The 18200-nt window shown below is 49.1% G+C and overlaps 1 protein-coding gene across 1 annotated transcript in view; it reads left to right on the plus strand.

Moving 5' to 3' along the window:
- The window catches only part of LOC135811321 (uncharacterized), a 36589-nt gene extending 18656 nt beyond the window's left edge, over positions 1 to 17933 (plus strand). Inside the window, exons 9-19 of the mRNA XM_065324545.1 lie at positions 272 to 345; positions 5582 to 5679; positions 7234 to 7366; positions 7968 to 8144; positions 9942 to 10127; positions 10423 to 10506; positions 13562 to 13745; positions 14235 to 14283; positions 15170 to 15287; positions 16104 to 16251; positions 17326 to 17933. Coding sequence (XP_065180617.1) covers positions 272 to 345; positions 5582 to 5679; positions 7234 to 7366; positions 7968 to 8144; positions 9942 to 10127; positions 10423 to 10506; positions 13562 to 13745; positions 14235 to 14283; positions 15170 to 15287; positions 16104 to 16251; positions 17326 to 17493 — 1419 coding nt within the window. The 3' untranslated portion in view covers positions 17494 to 17933. The remainder of the gene's footprint in view (positions 1 to 271; positions 346 to 5581; positions 5680 to 7233; positions 7367 to 7967; positions 8145 to 9941; positions 10128 to 10422; positions 10507 to 13561; positions 13746 to 14234; positions 14284 to 15169; positions 15288 to 16103; positions 16252 to 17325) is intronic.
- The last annotated feature ends 267 nt before the right edge of the window (positions 17934 to 18200 follow it).

Here is an 18200-nt window from a genome sequence, read left to right on the forward strand (position 1 = left end):
TAGATGTTCTAACATATGCATGAGAAAAAGAAGCTGATCTTTATTGGATATTATTGTCAGCCTGTGCAAACGTGCCTGTGCTGAGCCTGTGCAAACGCATCAATGTGGTTACCACACGTGTGTTGTGTTATGTGTTGGGTGTGTGTCTGTTTGTCTGTCTGTATGTGTGTGTGTGTCTGTTTGTCTGTCTGTATGTGTGTGTGTCTGTTTGTCTGTTTGTCTGTTTGTCTGTCTGTCTGTCTGTATCTCTGTCTCTCTGTCCGCTGACCAGGAGTTACGATCACACAATCTTCTTCGCATACTCATCCACCATAAGTGGGCCAAGTACGGCGAGTCTAAAGCAATGTAAGTACTCACTCACCACAGTGTGCGGTGCACTCAGGGAGTAATAGCATCTCGGTGGTCTGTGTAGTGTGTACCCAGGGAGTCTTATCACCCTTGGTGTGCTGTACACCCAGGGAGTCATATCACCCTTGGTGTACCGTGCTCCCAGGGAGTCATATCACCCTTGGTGTACCGTGCTCCCAGGGAGTCATATCACCCTTAGGGTGCGTTCAGACTACCGATAAAAAGTGACGGAATGGGAAAGTTTCCAAGGTGATTTGATCACGTGCCGTTACTGGCACGTTACCGGCGTAAAAGTGTCACTGCCGCGTTACTGCACCGGCTGCTGCGGTGGTAACTGCATTCCGGCAGTAAAAAGAGTGCTCAGGCTGAAGGGAAAAGGGAAAATCCCTTCTCAGCGCCGCGGTGAGAACTGCAAAACTTACGTACCGGTAACATCAGTTTATCGGTAGTGTGAATGTCCTTCACGATTTATCGCCTTTCACGGTTTGACGGGATTCACGGCAGTCTGAACGCGCCCTAAGTGTACTGTACGCCCAGGGAGTCATAGCATCTAGGTGGTCTGTACGCCCAGGGAGTCATAGCATCTAGGTGGTCTGTACGCCCAGGGAGTCATAGCATCTAGGTGGTCTGTACGCCCAGGGAGTCATAGCATCTAGGTGGTCTGCACGCCCAGGGAGTCATAGCATCTAGGTGGTCTGTACGCCCAGGGAGTCATAGCATCTAGGTGGTCTGTACGCCCAGGGAGTCATAGCATCTAGGTGGTCTGTACGCCCAGGGAGTCATATCACCCTTGGTGTATTGTGTACCCAGGGGGGGGGGGGGGGGTCATGTAAGTAAAAAAAAGGAAAAAAACAGTCTGGCATAGAACTGTTCCACCTTATGCCCCTAACAGTCCATTACAGTATGATTGTCATCGTCCTCGTCTTCAAGTACTCACTCACCGTTAGTGTACTGTACCCCCGGTGAGTCATAGCGTCTACGGAGACACCCATAGTTCCTGAAACGATGTAGAGTCAACCTCGTGAATAACGTTACGACCTTGGGTAGCGACGTCAGGGTAGATTTCTGCTTTGAGAACCGGTCAGCTATTGTAATACCGTCCGATTCCTGAAGACGGGTAGAGGATGCTGGCAACGCTTGAAGCAAATCGGAGAAAATACAGAGGACTTATTCCAGTCTAGAGTGTGCAGGGTAAGCGTCGCCATGGTCACGAAACACCATACTGTACATCAGTGACTGTTCACAAGCAGAGCGGAGCCAGCGCTTGTGCGACTTCAGCAGCACCTTCACTTCGCATTGCCAGTAGAGGAACACGAGAAAGCGTGTGCACTCGTCGCGGTTTGCGCGCTTCAAGTACACGTACGCACAGAAACAATGCGTCTGTGGGTCCGTACCCATGTCCTGGACAAGAATTTGCCACAGCGGACCGCTGACAATCTTACCAATAATGCCAAGTGCACGACATCCGGCCAGATAATGTGGATCGGCCGGATCTTTCTCCACTGCCTCAATCAGCCTGTTCTTTTCCGCCAAAGAACAGTACTCCGTCATGAGTGCCTTGAGAAAATGAACACCTGCAGCATCGAAGAATATGATGTTGAACCTGTTGCCTTTGAACGCGGCTAACGGTAGAGCGGTGATACCACGGCTGGCGCAGGAGGTAGCAAAGTCCACATGAAATCAACGCCATTACTATACATAAACGTTTTCGTGGTTAATGTAGTTACCCTCACTACACCGTCTTCCTCCAGTTCCTTTCCCATCACCACCCCCTCCTCATATGCTTTCAGATGGTGTTGCTGCTGTAGTGGTTGTGGTGGTTGTGGTGGTGGTGGTGGTGGTTCTTGTTGGACATCATCGGCGTCATCGTCACTATCGCTAATGATGATGACTTGTGGCCAATCGTCCTCATAATCCGATTCAATTGCGCTCTCATCAGCGACTTGATTGCAGCAGAAGGCATGCAGTCCTGGTAAGACGGATGGTGCCAGCCTCTTTATTGTTCTCTGTGCAACTTCTTCTCCCTCCATGGTGCCGCTCTTGCACCTGTGCAGGGCAGCATTGCACTGCTCAGCGAGATTCACCAACGAACATGTGTGCGTGTGTGACCTCCTCACCCGTGGTGTAAATAAAGGTCTTGGTAGTGAAACTGATGACCCGCACGAGGCCATCTTCACGGAGCTCTCTTCGCACCACCACCACCTCCTCATATCCTTTCAGATGATGTAGTGGTTGTGGTGGTTGTTGTTGTGGTGGTGGTGGTGGTGGTGGTGGTGCTGGTGGCCCATCCTCAACGTCGTCATCATCATCATCGCTGATTATTATGACCTGCGGCCACTCCTCCTCCTCCAAATCCGATTCTATGGCACTGTCATCTGCCATCTTCTTCCGCCATATATCTACATGTGGGGGCGGCAACAGTGATCGTTCATCTTGGAGAGCAATGCCTTCTCCTGATCAGGTACTTGGTCCCAGTCAGGAACCTTTGCCGATAGTACGATTGCCGGTACTTGCCGAGGAGTACGTTGAACTTAGCGTTACCTGCAGCGGCAGCACGGTCTGTCGTGGTATTGCGCAGGGTACAGGGCAGCTTCTCGCCTGCGTCTGTTATGCCGCGGGTGTGTCCACCAACAGGATATCCTCAAGAGTGGAGGATTCAGATTCGGACACTACTCTCTGAATAGGAGTGGATGGGGTGCTTGGGCCGTGCGAACAATTCTGCATGTGGCTCTTAACTTAGGTCACAAAGCCTCATCTGCACTGGGCAGCCTATTGCTAGTATTAGTGGCGTCTCGTGAAAATCACATTTTAAGACTGACTGCAGCATAGTGATATCAGCCACAGTAGGATGTGGTGACCCCAAATCAATCTATACACAGTGCATGTTTGCACTGCGGACGTTTCATACTTTGTTCCGGCCAACGTGTAATGCACTTTGCACGAACAAGTGTTTACAACATGGCGTTTCTAGAGCAGCCTCTACAAACGACGAACAAACACCACACATCAATTGTTTATGCTGCTCACGAAAGCGACTTGGAAGGAGCAAGGTTAGCACCAGTTTTCAAGCTTACAGTCGCTATTCCGGTAACATTATCAACAGGAGGCGGGGTGCCGATTACTTCCTTGAGCAATGCCAGTGCGTGCTCTGCCGAACGAGAAACGACATCACCGACTGACATGGTGAGTTGCCCTTCGCTGCTGCCAAGTAGGAAACCCATGTACTTGTGTCCAAACTTGCTTGTTCCGTCGTAATGTAATGTTGTGCCCTCAGCTGTTGCAGCTAGTTCACCGATCTGGGCAATGCTAACGCTTCTGCCCTCTGCGTACGTCTGCTGACGTGTTCCGTAGCTAGGAATCTTGGCGGGATGCTTGTTAGCCGGCTTCAGCACGAAGCGCTCGTGATGGCCTTGTGTCCAGCAGGGGAGTACCTGTGGCGAAAAATACTACACGTCTGCTGCGGAGCGTGATACGCCGGTGAAATTCACAATGGCAATTGCCACCTGGACTTGCTGTCTCTGAGTGTGGCAGGCCCGTCGCACCGGCTTTGGAGGTGGGGTGGCCATGGAAGGGGGGTGGGGGGGGGGTCGTCCCCCGGAAAAAAATTTAAAAATTGAAACTACAGTCCATTCACAAAAAGATGGGCCCTGGCTCTGGCGAGCTCCCGTATTTGGCGAATTTTCAAGATTTTATCGTACACAGTGCAGTGCTGCGAAGTTTGAAATTTGAAAAAGGGTCCAAAAAGGGTACCTGAACTGGGGTTCGAACCATACAATGCACTGTTGCAGGCAGGATCAAACGGCCTGGATTTTGATGGTCTTTCCCAATTCAGTGCTCTTGGGGCAAAACCTGGCCGAAATACTATTCTTGTTACGGCTTGCTTTTTGGAGAAATAGACTTTAGAAACATAATTGGAAGAGGATTCCATAGGGGATTGCAGAAAAAAATTCTAAAAAAACTCAACGTTTGACCCATTTATGGCCAAAAGCAAGAAGTCCATCTTTTTCTGAAGGGACTGTAATTGCAAACATTTCTGGGCATTTGGTGCCATTTCAGTGTAACTACAATGAAAGACTTTTTGATTCTGCAACAAACCAAGAAAACGCTACGATCGGGGACAAACATGACCCTCCTCCGGGAAAAAAATTCAAAAATTGAAGCCAATTGCAAGCATTTCCAGGCATTTGGTGCCATTTCAGTGTAACTGCAATAAAAGACTTTTTCATTCTGCAGCAAACCACGATCGGGGACAAGGATTTGCCACGTTTGCGCTGAGCTGCGATCATCGCGCTTTGTTGCAGTGTGCTCCAAAAAGAAAAAAGAAAAGAAAAACGCCAAAGAAAGTGGGGCCGCCCCGGCTGTGACGGCCTTGGCGTGGTCCAGCGAAGCGATGCAATAAGCCAGTTACAGCGTGTTTCAATCAGCCTTGCCCCAAGGGCAAATGTAATGTGCCACCCGGGGTCGAAACCCATGAATGCACATGATTTAGCGTTTAAGTCGCCCACGTCGTCTCACAATATACTGTGACTCCCTGGCGTTTGATGACAACCGTTTGTCTCATTTGGCAAAAGCTTGAGTAATATCAACGTGATGATGTACCAGCCCTGATCTCTCAAAATCATCCTTAAGAAGATGTAGACTTTTAAAACAGAGCGGCGGTATAATCAATATTCGTTAGTAGGGGAATGCGGGGGGGGGGGGGGGGGGGTTGAAGAGAAAACCAGAGCATTCTTCAGCTCGCGATATCATATGCTCCTCGCTCTGTTCATCGGGCCACTAGCTTTGCAGATGACTCCTACTCTGAGTCCTAGATCCTGAAGGGGTTGGGTCACACAAACCTAGGTTACTTACAGCAAGGCTGTTGCAGCTCAAAGCTGACCATGGCGGAGAGTTAGTGCTTGTTGCGTTGTCGTTGACAGTACAGTGTTTGTGATATCTGGGTTTGTACTGTGTGTGCACGTGTCTATGTGTGTACATGTGTATGTGTGCATGTGTCTGTGTGTGTGTGTGTGTGTGCGTGCGTGTGTGTGCGTGTGTGTGTGCGTGTGCATGACTGCGTGTGTGCGGATGTGTGCATGTGTGAGTGTCTGTGTACGCGTGCCTGCGTACGTGTCTGCGTGTGTGCATGTGTCTATGTGTGTATATGTATGTGTGTGCGCGTGTGTGTGTGTGTGTGTGTGTGTGTGTGTGTGTGTGTGTGTGTGCGTGTGCGTGTGTGTGTGTTTGAATACAGCAAAGCACTTCTCCTATATCTGTGCTACGTCACTCTCTGCTCCTTTGCATTCATGACGGCTGTTGGCAAGAGAACCAGCTCCTTTCAAGCTGCGACCAGTGAGTTGTTGTTGTTGTTGTTGTTGTTGTTGTTGTTGTTGTTGTTGTTGTTGTTGTTGTTGTTGTTGTTGTTGTTGTTGTTGTTGTTGTTGTTGTTGTTGTTGTTGTTGTTGTTGTTGTTGTTGTTGTTGTTACTACTCGAAGTACGGTGCCTTTCAAAAGTATAGACCTCTGGTTTCGATGATGCTGTTAGGCCAGCATACCACATAATCTGTGATCACTTTGTGCATAAAATTTCCGAAATTGGGCGTTTATAGCAGTGAGAACCGCCTGATCAATATCCCGAAGATTCTTCTCAAAAAGCTCAAACCAAGTTTGAGTTATTTCAACTTATTTGAAAACGTCTAGAGGGAATTGCAGAGGTGAGCAGTTTCAAGTATCTGGGATCCTGGAAGACAACAAACGGTGATTGCAGCCTCGATATTCGGTCAAGAATTGCCATGGCGAAAGAGCGTATGCTGCAGTTAATTGACATCTGGAAAGACCACAACATCTCCAGACAGCTGAAAATCCGGATAATGCATGCCTTAGTGTGGTCTGTCCTGCTGTATGGAGCTGAGAGTTGGACTCTGCGGAAGACAGATGAACGACGAATACAGGCAGCAGAAATGTGGTGCTACCGACGTCTGCTCAGAGTATCCTGGATGGAGAAGCGCACAAATGACAGTATCCTGGTGGAGTTGGGAGTACAGAGACAGCTGCTAGCCAGGGTCAAGATACGCAAACTGACCTATTTCGGGCACACATGCCGCCCATCTGGCTGCGAGCTTGTACGTGACGTGATGTTTGGTGTCGTGGATGGTAAGAGAAAGCGTGGTCGTCCGAAGATTTCCTTTGCTGACAACATCGTTTCGTGGACTGGTATGTCTCTGCATGAGAATTGCCAGTTGGCATCTGACAGAGATGCCTGGCAGTCGCACTGTGCATCTACTGCTTACACAGCTGCATAATGCCGTTTATTATTATTTTTAAAATTTTACTTTTATTATTTTTTCGGCAACGCAGATGATGATGATGATGATGATGAGAGGTCAATGCTTTTGAAATGCAGTAAAACCTGTGACTAACGACTGCCCCTTGGGGCCAGAGAAAGCGGTCTTTAGTGGCAGGTGGTCCTTAGTTAGAGGTTTACACCGCACAACCGTACGTGAATGTGAGACCGTCCGTGCCTGGCAAAGTGGTCTTTAGTACAGGTTTTACTGTATATCATACCATACCAGACGTGGTATTTCTTTGGCAGTTCATCATTTTCTGACACGGCCTGATCTGATTTACTTGCTGGCATATTTCGATCTGAGAAGTATCACACCCCAATAGGGCAGGGGTGGTTTAAGCTGTGCGTCCAGGCACGCACAGACGCCCCTGCCTGTGCCTGAACTGTATGGCTGTGACTTGTTCGCTTATCACGTATCCGTGTACACTTTACATGTGCGTACACACACACACACACACACACACACACACACACACACACACACACACACACACACTCTCTCTCTCTCTCTCTCTCTCTCTCTCTCAAACACACACGTACACGTGTACACACATACACAGATGTCAGTGAAGCCATTCACGGTAACCCGCTACAGTACGACAGTTTCCTGGACTACACGCGACTTGCCATCGAAATTCTCATGCTCATTCTCACGGCCGCCAGTCTCCTAGCTGAGGGCCTGGAACTTAAACAGTAAGAACTGTCCAATTTACAAAGAGTTGGTGGACAAGCCGTTGATTATCCACTCTCAATGTAATATCCAAAAAGTATTCTTTCTAGACCAAAGAGTGGTATATTTTATCCACTGACGATGTTGTTCAGAACAACGAAACGTCTGGAGAAGTATCGTAAATATTTCTATCTTTATTTATCAAATATACCACTCTTTGGTCTAGAAAGAATACTTTTTTGATATCCAGTGTACTTCCAGTAGATGTTACCCTAGTGCACAATGCACACACTCACCGATCCGTAGTAGCCGTAATTATGAGCTCTCAACCCTTACAAGGAACGGATGACAATTCGTCGTCTTTTATTGAGGACCTAGCCGTATGGTTGGATGAGAAGGCAGAAACACCACTGTGTCTAGATAGTGAATAGAAACAAACAGTTGCACTGATGATCGTTACAAGAAACGTTCCGGTAGACCCATACTGGATTTCGTTGGAATGTGGGTGTGTTACGATGACAGCACAGCCAATACTATTGACAGCCATGCCAATGTGGATTAGCCATGCCAATATTATTGATAGCCATGCCGGTGTGTGGATTGCCTTTTTGCCTTCTCTCTCAGGTCTGGTGTGCGCAATTACCTCCGAGAGCCGTCCAATTACTACCAAGTGTTCACCAGTCTGTCGTTCTTTGCGTTGATCCCGCTGAGAGTGAGCCAGTCGTTTGCCCAGTGGGAGTTCATGGCCGTTCTTTACATGTTCGTTACCATGCGCATACTCGTGTCTATCTCCATACTCAGGTATGTGTAGGGCTGTGTGTGTGTGTGGGTGTGTGTGTGTGGGTGTGTGTGTGGGTGTGGGTGGGTGAGTGGGTGTGTGGGTGTGTGGGTGTGTCTGTCTGTCTGTCTGTCTGTGTGTGTGTGTGTGTGTGCGTGCGTGCATGTGTGCGTGCGTGCGTGTGTGTGTCAGTCACTGGGTCGGGTGTGTAATGTCCGTGTGTGTGTGTGTGTGTGTGTGTGTGTGTGTGTGTGTGTGTGTGTGTGTGTGTGTGTGTGTGTGTGTGTGTGTGTGTGTGTGTCTGTGTGGTCCACTGGTTCAGGTTCATGATAACCCTGTGAGTCACTGGGTTATGTGTGTGTGTGTAAGTGTAGGTGTGTGTGTGTGTGCGTGTGTGTAAGTGTAGATGTGTGTGTGTGTGCGTGTGTGTAAGTGTAGGTGTGTGTGTGTGTGTGCGTGTGTGTAAGTGTAGGTGTGTGTGTGTGTGCGTGTGTGTAAGTGTAGGTGTGTGTGTGTGTGCGTGTGTGTATGTGTGTATGTGTGTGCTTTTCTTTCATTCTCCTGGGTGGTTACCAACAGCCAGTGCATGCCGGAGTATGTGGTGTGGTGTGTGTGCGGGAAAAATGAAAAAGACCAAAAAGTAGGGTTTCACTGGCCATAAAAAAGCCACGTCATAGCTGTGTGGTAGATCTATAGACAAGGCTGAATAGTGGCGGTCAATTCTTCAGCCTTACAAGCTGTTGAATGGTGCAATCCCAGCACAAGTTGCTATGGCTTCTGCTGTAGCATCGCTATCTTCGCCTCCGGCGATCTGCGTCAAATGGTCAAATGGTGTGCATCACTGAGTGAGTCCTTGGGTCAGGTGTGTGATGCACTGGGTCAGGTGTGTGATGCACTGGGTCAGGTGTGTGATGCACTGGGTCAGGTGTGTGATGCACTGGGTCAGGTGTGTGATGCACTGGGTCAAGTACGGCTGTGTGAGCCACTGGCCATATTCACCCAAGCAATGTGTTCTCCTTATTCAGAATACAGTAGGAGAGACTGTGCAGAAGGTGTTTGAATGATTTGTGAACTGATTACCGATACAATAAAGCAGTTCAGTATAGACATCGTCGTGCATATCATCTTGTTCTGTAAGTCAACAAGTAGTCAGCACATAATTATTATTTTCGGCTATTTTTAACCTCTTTGGCCGAAATTTTGTTTTGCAAGGTTTGGTGTGACAGTGTATACAGGCAGCAGCAGTAAAAGCCGAAATTTTAATGCGGCCGAAATGTATTTTTAGCTCTGGCAAGTCGAAATTAAAAGCGCCGGAAATTTGTAGACTTTCAGTATAGACTATAGGCTACTTCCCCATCTATGTACTGATTTTATCATCACCCCTCTCGTCTTTCTCTCTCTCTCTCTCTCTCTCTCTCTCTCTCATCTCTCTCTGTCTCTCTCTGTCTCTCTCTCGTCTCTCTCTCTCTTTCCCTCTCTCTTTCTCTCTCTCTCTCTCTCTCTCTCTCTCTCTCTCTCTCTCTCTCTCTCTCTCTTGTCTCCCTCGTCTCTCTCTCTCTCTCTCTCTCTCTCTTCTTCTCGTCTCTCTCTCTCTCTCTCTCTCTCTCTCTCTCTCTCTCTCTCTCTCTCTCTCTCTCTCTCTCTCTCTCTCTCTCTCTCTCTCTCTCTCTCTCTCTCTCTCTCTCTCTCTCTCTCTCTCTCTCTCTCTCTCTCTCTCTCTCTCTCTCTCTCTCTCTCTCTCTCTCTCTCTCTCTCTCTCTCTCTCTCTCTCTCTCTCTCTCTCTCTCTCTCTCTCTCTTGTCTCTCCCTCTCTCTCTCAGGATCACCGGTATCTACCTACAAATTCTAGTCAAGATCATGGTGAGGGACATGGTGCGCTTTTCCATCATCTACTGTATCTTCCTGCTGGCATTCAGCGGCTCCACCTACCTACTGCTGGGTGGATCTGATTACCCGGAGTCTAACGGGCTGACTGGCACGGATCTAGACCGCACTGACGAACTCTCGTGAGTGTTTTGGGATCATGTGTGCGCGGGGTTGCTGGAACCGATCCGGCTTGTCAGGTTCTCATCTGACCATCCTTTTTCCTACTGTTGAGAGCATGTGTACTAGTACCTGCCATATCATACACAAAGTATGAACGGCCATGGTACTACCGTCTTCAATATGCGGAGGCTCCACTGCAGCCGATTAATCATGTCTCATGCTCCTTCTTCACATGTGTATGTGTGTCTGTGCATGTGTATGTGTGTCTGTGCATGTGTATGTGTGTCTGTGCATGTGCATGTGTGTTTTCATTAGGGATTACCCACACATTGTTGTCACTCTACTTCGTATCATGGTTCAGAACGAGAATGTTGGAACGTACTTCGGCACGGGATATTTGTAAGTGCTAGCGTGTGCTCATTCTGTAAACGTGCATCTGTTTCATACACATCTTACTAATTTTGTATGCAGTCGAGACGCAAAATATTTGTACACTCTGGTGACAGAGAGCAGAGTCCTCCGGTCCGATAGAGTGTTCAATGCTGACAAGAGCAGAGCTATACCACAGGGGAGTCACAGAGCACTGCACGGGTCTGGTTAAATTGTAGCTACCGTAACGTAGCGCATATAAGACCATGGTCTTATAATCGAAAAGTCGCTGTTTTCGGTCCTTTCACAAGTGCATTTTCGTTCGATTATAAGACCATGGTCTTATATGCGAGAGACAAACATCGCATCAACATTATATTTTTATATTTTTTTACTGAATACCACAGTACCATCAGATGCTGCACAGCGGGGGCGGTGGCATATTGGATGGAAGTGGGGGCGGGGCAAAAGTAACTCCTCCGACCAAAGGTCTCGGAATCATCGTTACTCCTGTGCGCCGATACATAGGAGAAAAGAAACATGTGCATCCAAGAGGGGAGCACCGGCTTTGCAAACGATAATGGGGAGAATTTGAGATTGGGATAGGACAAAACAATAGTAAAAGCAGTGCACCGTAGGAAGATGGAGTGAACTGATAATCGGATTTTAAGGCTGAGCGAAGGGGATCAAAGAGGGGTAGAAGGGAGCTGGAGTGCGGTCAGTATAATTTGGCAGAGATCATAGCCTGTCTGTGGCCCACTCCCACTTGCTGCGCCGCAAGTGGTCGTTGACGTTTTTCTTGAACGTGTGCATGCCTCTGCGAGAAGGGGGAGACTGCAGAAGGGTAGGTGGGAGCTGATTCCACGTTGCGATGAGGGAGTGGGGAAATGAGCGGAGCGTGTTGTTTCGTGCCTGAGGAGGAAGGATACTGGTGAGTTGCGATGGATGATGTGTTGCAGATCTGGTTGTCTCACGAGTAGGCATGCGGTGTTGCGGTGCGGCTGCTGATGGTGGCAGAATGGCTTTCACCATTTCCGGACCCTCCACAAAGTGCAGCTTGTACAGAAAGCAGAGCCCTGCTACGGTACGGCGAATGTCGAGGCTCAGGAGGTATGATCCATCTCCAATTATGTGCAGGGCACGGCGCTGGATGGCAGTGAGGCGGGCCAAGGTGGTGGGGGCTGCGCTCATCCACACCAGCATGCCATACTCTAGCACAGGGCGGACAAAGCCACGGTACACGATTGCCCGGTGCTTTGGGTCTAGCACAGCCGATGCCTTACGGAGGAAGCCGAGCCGCTGGGCTCCGCGTACTGCAAGCTGTCGGATATGGCTGCGGAATGCCAGCTGCCTGTCGAAGGTGACGCCAAGAAGCTTGAACTCCCCTACTTCTGGCACGACTGCTCCTTGGAAGCGTATTGCGTTCGGGGGGGGGGGGGGGGGGTTGGCGAGCGGTGGTGGCTGATGGTCAATGCCTGCGACTTTGTGGGCTCGAACTTGATCCTCCACCTGCTTCCCCATGCTGCTTGTGAGTCTACTGTCTGCTGGAGGATTGCTGTCTCTTCTGGCAGTCTGAGTCGGGTGGTGATGCACTTGTAGGGAGTTGTGTCGTCGGCGTATACAGCCAGCTTCGCCCCATCAGGCAGGTGGTCTTCTGCGTCGTTGACGTACAGAAGGAAGAGGATGGGGCCGAGGATGCTGCCCTGCGGCACGCCAGATTGGATTCGGTGGGTCGGTGAAGACTGGCCACCTATGACGACACGGGTGTGGCGGTCTGTCAGGTAACTCCGGAGCCAGGCAAGGAGGGGGCCACTTATGCCGCACTGCTCAGCCTTGTAGAGGACGTCGTTGTGCGAGACCTTGTCGAAGGCCCCGGCAATATCTACTGCGAGTACCCTGACGAGGCCTCCACCGGCAGCTGCAAGGCTCCACTCATGCTGAAGAGCAATCAGCAGATCAGAGGTTCCCAGTCCAGTGCGAAAGCCAAACTGCCTGTGAGAAAGGATGTCATTCTTCTTCAGGAAGTTGGACAGGCTGCGGTTCACGATGGACTCCATACACTTAGACATTATGGGCAGTAGTGATATCGGTCGGTAGTTTCTGGGGTTCGACTTGGGGCCTTTCTTGTGTACCGGTACGACGTTGGCAACTTTCCACATGGCAGGTTGATGACCACTGCAGAAGCACAGGGTAAACAGCTTGGATAGGGGCAGAGCCAGAGAGTCGGCACATTTTCTCAGCACTCTAGCGGGTACTGCATCAGGCCCTGTGGCTTTACTTGGATTCAGGGCTCGGAGTGTCCGGCGTACGGTGGCTTGGCGGAAGTGGACTGTTGCAAGCGTATATTGCGGTGCGCTGGCGGACATGCGGGAACGGCCCCAACTGTTCTGCAAAGTCATCGTCTAGGCTGCACTTCTGGGCAAAGTACTTCCCGATGACGTTAGCCTTGTCGTGGCTTTTGGTGCATTCCATGCCATCGGGGTCAACCAGGACTGGGATGGAGCTGTCCCGGCCATGCCCACGACATGACTTTGTGCATACACAATCATATTATTGGTTAATGCCAGTACAATGGAACCATGATGAACATTGTGTGGTTTGTGATTTTACTTCACGTATAAGTGCATGTTCTTATAAGCGAGAGTGCTCTTATATTCCATGAGAATAAGAACATGTCCTTAACTGCGCGAGATTACGGTAATGGTTTCCTGCCAGATCATGGCAATCCTCAGACAACTGAACTGCTCTTTAAAGATGCTGGACCTTCTCTGATGATTCTGTGAAAACAAGACGAAACCGGTCAGCCTTGCCAGGTGTGTAGGAGGTTCGGCCTCTTTAAAGAACCACTCTACGACACGTGTGCCCTGTAGTTAAAGAGCGCTGGTCATCACTTATGCATTACTTTCTTGCCGTTGTGCCATGGGACATCAGCACCCATACAGACTACAGTCCACTGTGCTTGTGTGCTCTACTTCACCACCGACGACTGTATGTGCTTGTGTGTGTGTTCGTGCGTGCATGCGCGCGTGTGTATATGTGTGTGCACGCGTCTCTGACATTTCCACGCATGTTCTTCTGCGCACAGTTGGCCGACGATTCTCCTGCGCATCCTCTATCTCTTCATGGTTCTCATCGTGCTGTTGAACATCCTGATTGCACAGCTGAGCGATACCTACGCCGAAATCAAACAGGATGCACAGTTAAATCTGGAGCGTAACTGGTGTAATCAGCTGCTGGAATCGGAGAAGACGAGATTCTGGGATAAAAAGGTAGGGGGACAGAGCAGCGAAGAAGCCCTGCAAAGCAATGTTATTCTCTTTCCCAAATAAGGCATATGAGGTACATCTAGATGCACACTTTGAATAATTTTCGAGGGGTTGTGAAGGCAAAACTTTTTAGTAGCTTTGGCAGAAGCGGATTTTCGATTATATTCTCCATCTCGTTTAAATTGTGTTGCATCTGCGTGCATTTGTGTACGTGTGTGCGTGCTTGTGTGTATGTGTGTGCATGTTTGTGCATGTTTGTGTGCTTGTGTGTATGTGTGTGTATGTTTGTGTATGTTTGTACATGTTTGTATGTACGTACATGCGTGCGTTTGTGTACCTGTTTTTGCATATGAGTGTGGTTTTCTCGTGTGTGTGTGTGTGCATGTGTGTGCACGCGCGTATGTGTGCTTGTGTACGTGTGTGTGTGTGTGTGTGTGTGTGTGCACTTACGCACGCACTTACGCACATGCGTACACGTATGTAACAATGCAGGGCGTTCTGAAAGTGTATGATGCCACGACAATCGTAGCGTGTCCACAGAGTGAGTACAGTGGAACACACTTAACAGTATGTACTCTGCTAAGACGTGTATCGTAGTGTCTTGTATTAAAGCCTGTCTCATTTAGAAGCCTGTTTTGAATGCAAGCCTGTTTTTTCGAGATGCAGTGTCGTGTCGGTGGGGGGGGGGGGGGGGTTGAGTGAAAAATGATGAAAAAATTGACCTTGGCCTTCAAAACGTTCTCTGTGTTTTCGTAAGAACCATCACGCTTGATTTTCCAGCTTGTGCGCAACTTTGAACTGTTGAGTAGGAGAGCTTGTATAGCTACGCACAAATACGTCTTGGTAACTCAAATATGGAGTGGTTCCGGTTCACGGAACGACATTGCACTTGTTACTTGAAAGGATTAGGTGACTTGAAAAGGAGTGTCACCAGAAAACCTTATTTGAGACAAGTTCTAGTTAGTTGAGACAAGGTGAAGCATGTCAAAGCATGCAAAAGGGGAAAGGCAGCAAAAAAGGAGCCACAGGCTCGCTGCGCATGCTCCGGGCTGAGAGCTGCAAAACGGTGCACGCGATGTGTGCAGCAAGACATCAGCATGACGTCAACATGATGTAACACATAAACAAATAAAGACATAATAATGAGCGTAACGCGGATTCGTGATGCATATTCACGACACAGCTCGAAATCATCAAGTCCTTTAGAATTCTGAAACCTGCCTGAAATATAGACTTCGTTTTTGGAATAGTCAAGTATGCGGTCGGAGAATGTTAATGCGAAGACATCATGCCAGTGGCATGAAGGAAATTCTCAAGGATTGCATGACACCTCTCTGTCTCTCTCTCTCTCTCTCTCTCTCTCTCTCTCTCTCTCTCTCTCTCTCCCCCTCTCCCTCTCTCATCCAACAACGCTCTGTTCCATATAGAACTACTGCTCACCTGGGAGGAACCTGTTGACTTTGAAGCCAAGCTAAATGAGGAACACCAGCGGAGGCTGGTAGAGCAGCAGCTGTACAAGCTGGAGCAACTGCTCTTCTCCATGAGGTTAGTCCACGGGAACAGCGGCAGCAGTGGTGATGGCAGCCATGTCTGCAAGGCTGCTGGCTGCTTCCCATGCCATGGCTACTGGCCAGGGATGCATGAAGTGTCCTACGGTACTGTCGGGCGCCGAAGAACGGAGCGCTGAAGAACAAACACTTGGAACAGGCTAGAATTTCACCAAGCACAGCATACCAATGTACACACAGTGACTCAACTATGCATAGACTGTAGTACATGACAATAAGAACGGCCTAGGCTACGAGGCTGACCACACACACACACGCACGCACGCACGCACGCACACACACACACACACACACACACACACACAGAGTTCTTCGGCGACCGCCAGTACTGTACTTAATGATCTACGCTCTGTCAAGTGTCAAGTGCTGAAAGTGTTGGTCTTTGCTGGCTGGTATTTGGTTGGGCAGCGTTGCATTCAACTAAACTTTTTTGATGCTAGTTTCGCTGTAGGGGAGTGTGGAAAGTTGTCAATGGTACACGCTCACACGTACACATGCATACGTGTGTACTGTGAGTCGACAAATATTCGGAGCATATTTATTTGCGGCTATTTTCGGCCGGGGCATATTTGGCCGAACGTTTGATGCGGCCGAAATGTATTTCAGGATTTTAGCCCTGCGAGGCCGAAGTATCGCCAACGAATTGTAGAGTTTAAAAAGTGCTGTGTAGCATATCTACTGCTCAATACAGCAGAGCGTGAACGGATCGTATTGCAACTACTGGGTGTGAGAGCATGACACCACAGCTTAACTTATTTATATCCACTTTTGCTGTTCTCCATCTCTAACCCAGGTCTCAGCAGATGAACATCATGAAAGCATCAGAAGCTGGTGTCTCAGTGGGCACTCGGGTTGCTGACAACATCCCTGTAGCTAATCTACAGCTGCAGCAAGTCATTCAACAAACCGTGGAGGAGTGCACACGACGGGTTGTTGCTGAGGTACGTTGTAACACATACACTCTGTGTGTGTGTGTGTGTGTGTGTGTGTGTGTGTGTGTGTGTGTGTGTGTGTGTGTGTGTGTGTGTGTGTGTGTGTGTGTGTGTGTGTGTGTGCGTGTGCGTGTGTGTGTTGGCATTGTTCGCATGTCACGTGGCCAAGTGACCACGTGAGCGGCAGCCAAGACTCAAGAGGCGTAGTTGATGTGTCAGCATCAGCGGCTTGCCTTGCCTCCTCTGCTACTGTCGTGGACATGGAAGTCTAGTCGAATGTCCAGGGCCTGCGCCCTCAGCGCGAACAGAACGTTGCATGTTGATCCGATGCGACCAGCGCCCTGCAACGCATACATGATTGTTTGTACCTTAGATCTACACACATACTCACGGCTGCATGGCCAGCACCCTGGGGCCGCTAGACGTGCGAGCGGATTTCCATGTGCACAACAGTACAGTCATGTACACTGCTGCTGTCACAGAGTGTATGCCCTGTGTGTGTGTGTGGGGGGGGGGGGGGGTGGACATCACGTTCATAATGCATGTAGTGTGCTGGTAGTGTGCTGGTGGAACTTTTTAATTCTTTATTCTCACGATGGCACCATCGCCAATAAGAGATAAGTTTATGAGAAGGTGAGATGCTGTGGGTGCGGCTGTGGGTAAAGCAACGTTGGAAAGTAATTTGCATCACTTTGAATTTTACAGTTGGTACGCTAATCGCCGGACCAGCGTTTGGCCATCAGCTCGTATTCAGTGCTGTGTCGGGCATGTACACCCTCCATATCACGGACCAAAGTATGAAAGGCTTGGTTATGACCGGACCAATCAAAAGCTGGTCGCCATAGCGAGCACCCTGGGAGGAAGCTCTCTTGTTTTACCCGCATTGAAAAGGGATAGCACCCCGCATTTTCCTCGTTACTATTGGCTATCAATCAGTGAAGTATTTCTTTGTTTTGGTGTGTATTTTGTGTGTTCATGCATAATTATGTGTGTGTGTGTGTGTGTGTCCGTCCGTATGTGTGTCCGTTCGTATGTGTGTACGTCCGTATGTGTGACGCCGTCTTTCCCGTCCCTGTTTCACAGACATCCGCAGGTCTACAGAACGTGCACAAAGCACTGCGCATGGAGATGCAACGTGAGATGCACACCATGGCTGCCGATACCAGAGAGGACCTGCGGGACCTCAAGCGCCTTGTCGAGAAAATACCCACATCGTTTCCACCACCACCACCACCAAAGGCAAAGAGCTAGGTCACTCACTGGCCCCAAGACAAACACCGACTTAAATCCGTGCAACTAGTGCAGCTACTGCGAACTATACACCTAACGCCATTATAGTGTGCTGGCCACTCCCAACGCAGCTGCCGAGACCGAAGACGCTGGAAACTGCTAGCTTAGTCCGGAGATTCAGTATATCGACTTGCCCCTGGTGCATGTGCCTGCAATCGTAACTTTGTTACACGCTTTTCACTTCCTTGTTCAAGTTAGAACTCCGGGTTTGTAGATTTCTGCTGGCGATATCCTACGATTAGGTTGCTGGCATAGCCGGTTTATGTGAAGAGAAAATCGATTCTGTCCGACCTAGCCATGAATTTCTAGCGTTGTCAAGTCGTCAAAAGCGGCGTCATGTGACGTCAAACGAAGCTGCTTCCTCCAAAGTGCTGATGTGGGCTTTATGGGTGTATTTTGATGGTGATTTCTACATTTTAAAAAAAATTCTTAGAGACTAAAAAACCATTTTTTACACCTTTATTCACTTGTGCTAGTGAGTGGGTATGGGTATGTGTCTGTCTGTGCAGCTGTGCATGTGTGTTGCTATGGCTTCTGCTGTAGCATCTCTATCATGGCCCGTCAAGTGGGCCGTGAACTCGACCAATGTAGTCCTTTTACATACATTGCCGGAGTGATGCGTGTCTAAATTTCTAACCTTTACTCGTTAGACCTTAAAAAAAAGTCTA

Source organism: Sycon ciliatum, chromosome 3, assembly GCF_964019385.1.
Source record: "Sycon ciliatum chromosome 3, ocSycCili1.1, whole genome shotgun sequence".
In the NCBI taxonomy this organism is placed as follows: Eukaryota; Metazoa; Porifera; class Calcarea; order Leucosolenida; family Sycettidae; genus Sycon; species Sycon ciliatum.